Source organism: Anneissia japonica, unplaced genomic scaffold, assembly GCF_011630105.1.
Source record: "Anneissia japonica isolate Jap-2015-1 unplaced genomic scaffold, ASM1163010v1 scaffold456_len727751_cov192, whole genome shotgun sequence".
Lineage (NCBI taxonomy): Eukaryota > Metazoa > Echinodermata > Crinoidea > Comatulida > Comatulidae > Anneissia > Anneissia japonica.
In genome coordinates this window covers 313,414-317,302 of record NW_022713155.1, presented here as the reverse complement: position 1 = coordinate 317,302, position 3,889 = coordinate 313,414, and the positions used below count along the sequence as shown (strand labels likewise).

General features: G+C 34.1%; 1 protein-coding gene across 1 annotated transcript in view; it reads left to right on the top strand.

The window, feature by feature from the left end:
• LOC117108274 (MAM and LDL-receptor class A domain-containing protein 1-like) overlaps positions 1 to 3,739 on the top strand; it is a 6,162-nt gene extending 2,423 nt beyond the window's left edge. The window contains exons 5-10 of the mRNA XM_033250248.1: positions 485 to 695; positions 851 to 931; positions 1,596 to 1,690; positions 1,968 to 2,129; positions 3,005 to 3,128; positions 3,558 to 3,739. Coding sequence (XP_033106139.1) covers positions 485 to 695; positions 851 to 931; positions 1,596 to 1,690; positions 1,968 to 2,129; positions 3,005 to 3,128; positions 3,558 to 3,739 — 855 coding nt within the window. The remainder of the gene's footprint in view (positions 1 to 484; positions 696 to 850; positions 932 to 1,595; positions 1,691 to 1,967; positions 2,130 to 3,004; positions 3,129 to 3,557) is intronic.
• Positions 3,740 to 3,889: the final 150 nt, after the last annotated feature.

Sequence of the window (3,889 nt, the reverse complement as noted above, 5' to 3'; positions counted from 1 at the left end):
GGATTGGATTGGATTTATTCGGTGAACAACAGGGGTAGCCCAGGAAAGTCTAGAAGAAAACTTATTTCCAGTGGGGTCCTTCTGGTGGTGATTGGACAGTACACCGGGAGACAATTCCCTACTCTTTTCTGAAGAGTGTACTGCGGATTTTAACGTGAACATGGGCCATAATGCACACGGGACCAACGGCTTAAACGTCTCCTACGAAAGACGGTGCGCTATTGTAACTTGTATTTCAGCCTCTAGCTGAAACACGAAAGGTAGCGATGGGAATTGAACCGGAGACCTAGAGATCTCCACGGTTTAGCGCACACACGTGGCTACCACCAGATTAGCGAGTATGTACCCGGCTTGAGTACAAAAGTCACAGCTTCCCCTCTCCGCTGCGCCTTTTCAAAAACATTCGAACGTCCTTGTGCAGTGTATACACTATTTTATATACTAAAGCTGTTTTTTACACGTAACACATTTAATTTTTTAAAAGATAGTCATCGAGGCACGTGACAGAACGGTCTTTCCATTCGGAGGATTTGCCATCGACGACTTGCGATTTGATAACTGTGCCGAAACAAAACAGACTTTACATCATTGCCTTCCTGGTCATATAAATTGTACTTCCGGGCACTGCTACCCAAAGGTGGTCGAATGTGACTTCCAAGATGATTGCTGTGATGGCAGTGACGAAGAAACTTGCAGTAAGTTAAACCAAAGAACTTAAATAACAGAAGAATGAGCTGTTCCGCGTATTTGCATTAAAATTGATAGAACATCCGCCTTCCCTTGAGCGGAGTAAAATTTGAATTCGAATTTCATCATTAATTTAATAATTCGTTTTTATTGTATTTTTCAGGTAATTATACGATGTGCAACTTCAATTCTGACATGTGTATTTGGGAGCAATCAACAAATGATGATCTTAATTGGATTCGTAGTTTGTATTCTACGTTTTAATTACCTAATCATAAATTTTCTAGTCTTAGTGTAGTACATTACCTTTAAAATTATACCAATAGTTTACACTCACTCCATACACCTTCACATCTCCAGCTATTTCTTTTTCTCCTTCGCATTATCAGCTCATTTCTTTTGAAGACAATTGAATTTCACCCTTACTGTATCTAATCATGGCATGGTGTGTTAGTATTTTTTTTTTTTTTTTTGCGAAGGGAAAGAAAAGCAAGAAAATGAATTAAAAGAAATGAAAATGTTGTGTATGGTCTATAGGATAGAATATTGATATGTAACCTTGTAATGATGGTAGAATCCATATTGTGATTTATGAATGGTGATGAAAATAGTACATGACAACAATGTATTTGTTAATTGTACTTAACTTTAATAAATGACTGATGGGTCTAACGAGATAAAATAAAATGTCACAAGAAACTCCAAACCATCTTTTAGTAAATCTGAATTTACATATTTCATTTATTTGTTTTATTTACTTATTTGTTCTTAATACTGGGTTACTTATAAAATGTTACTGTTCACATGAGAAACAACACAAAGAGATGAACAAACCTGCTGGCAGAAGAAAGAAATCGGCCAACCTGTATTTAGGCATACAGACGATTAAACCAATTTATCCATTGCAGGCAATAATATGATGAAGTTGGGTGTCAACGGTGCATCCGGAGAGCGTGCTAGGCTCATAAGCGCGACGATTAATGCTACAGATGTAACATGTTACGTAGGTATTCTTTTAACTAAACAAAAGATAGGCCCATACTGTCTTTACTTAGCTAAAAATGACGCATAAATGATACTGAAGATATTGGCTGATGGTATTATATTTTTTTAAATTCGTAAATTTTTTTTAAAAGTCTGTAAATTAGCAAACAATAAATTTTGATCTGGGTCTCAATTGAATGTCTTAGTTTTTAAAAATTACATAATAATAGATTGATTAATCATTTTTTATCATGTTCATAATTTGTTCAAATTTCCATTTCAATAACGTGGCACAGATGCGTTTTTTCTACCGTTCGGACAACGTGCAGCCTGGCGCATTAGCCATCTACATGCAGCAATCGAATTCTGGGCATTTGAAACTGCTTTGGTCGAAGCAAGGAAACGGAAATTACTGGAGAAGAGAAGTTATAGCTTTACGCAGTAAACACCTATTTAAAGTTAGTGTTACAAGATTTTTTTTATTCACCAGGATATTTTCTGAAGACCTATAATAGCTCAATTCAATCTTTATTCATTTCATCATAAACAACAAAAAACAATAAACTTTTCATCATAAACAACAAAAAAACAATAAACTAGATAAAATACGTGTTAAAATACTTGATGAAATTGGAGATTATTTGACCCTCATAGACGTTGTACAGATGAGTCCATTAGTAATATTTTTTTAAATAGTTAAAAGTTAAATTTTTTTTAAAGAGACAACAGGACAAAAGCTTACATAAATTGCACAGAAATGTGAGTAATAGATAGTTTGAATTAAAAAATGTTTAAAAATAACCTAAACAAATAAAATACAATAGGGTAAACCCAGTAATTAAAATTGGTAAAACTCGTAAAATAGTAAGTAGTAAGCCTGGACAGAGACGTAAAATATTGCAGTTTATATCTCTATAGTACGATAGCGTAAATAAACTACGTAAGCACGTGTGTTTGTGTGGGACAACACGTGCGTTTGGGTTACCTGCGCGTATTTCAACCCTGTTCTGATTGGTCGTTTGTTTGATTGACACTTCGCAAAGGTCTACTAATGAGTGTACAGCAGTTGGTGTTGGAGAACAAAGAAATTAACTACAATAATATTAAATACACTTCTCCCTCCAATTAAAGACCACTTTTGGGACTCTAATTAGAATAATAAAAATATAAGACATTTATTAATATGGGACCACAGGAAAGTGGTCTTTAATTAGAGGGGGACTTGTAGTATTATTACTATTTCATGCTAAAAACCCTCATTGAAATTGAGTTATGATAAATTCATATAATTTACCGTGATTCCATCCTTCTTTTTTCTTTATAACTTTTCCAGATCGTTATAGAAGGTACCAAACAAAGTGGTTGCTTACTCTATATCGACAAAATATCATTTACACCAGAGTGTCGGTTCTCTTCCGCTGAATTGGCAACATCCATTCCATTACCAATAGTCAATCGTAAGTTTCATGTTAAAAAGAAAGGGCAGATCCTAACCAAATCTGGATAGACTAAGATGTACAACTAACATCATCGGCAAAATCTTCTCTCGAATCATCAATCACAAATCAATCTCGAATTATCAATCAGTCAGTCAGTCAGTCAGTCAGTCAATCAATGGATTTATAATGCACATAATACACCTGTAGTTGTGCGCCATTTACCCGTGTTTGGTGTTACCTGTTTTCTTTACCAGCTTATTTCTCCATCTTGCACCGTGGACCCATCTTTTTTTGCCATATATTTTGTTGTAAAGTATGTTGGTTCCATCTTTTGTCTACCCATCATCATTTTTAAATTGTTTTTTCTACTGTTATTATGAAATTTAATCACTGATTCTTAAAAATATTTTAAGTATTTGTTTGTTTAATGTCCATCCGTTTTTGCAGCGGATACTTGCGATTTTGAAGAAGATTTCTGTAACTGGTTAACAGGACAAGTTTCTAAACAAAACAGTGACATAAATACTTACCAATTTAGACGAGTTCAAGGGTCAACAATTACTAACTTAGTCCAACGACCGTTTGTTGATCATACATTCGAAACCTCAAGTGGTAAGTTTATACAATAATCTTAATTTCAATTTATTTTATTCGTCCATTTGTATAAAAACATGGAAATGTGTTTTGTCCACACGATAATCGGATATCAAGTTATACATCAAAATATTCAAACGAGATAAATGACATTAACAGAGAAAAATTAATGACAGAATAAACAC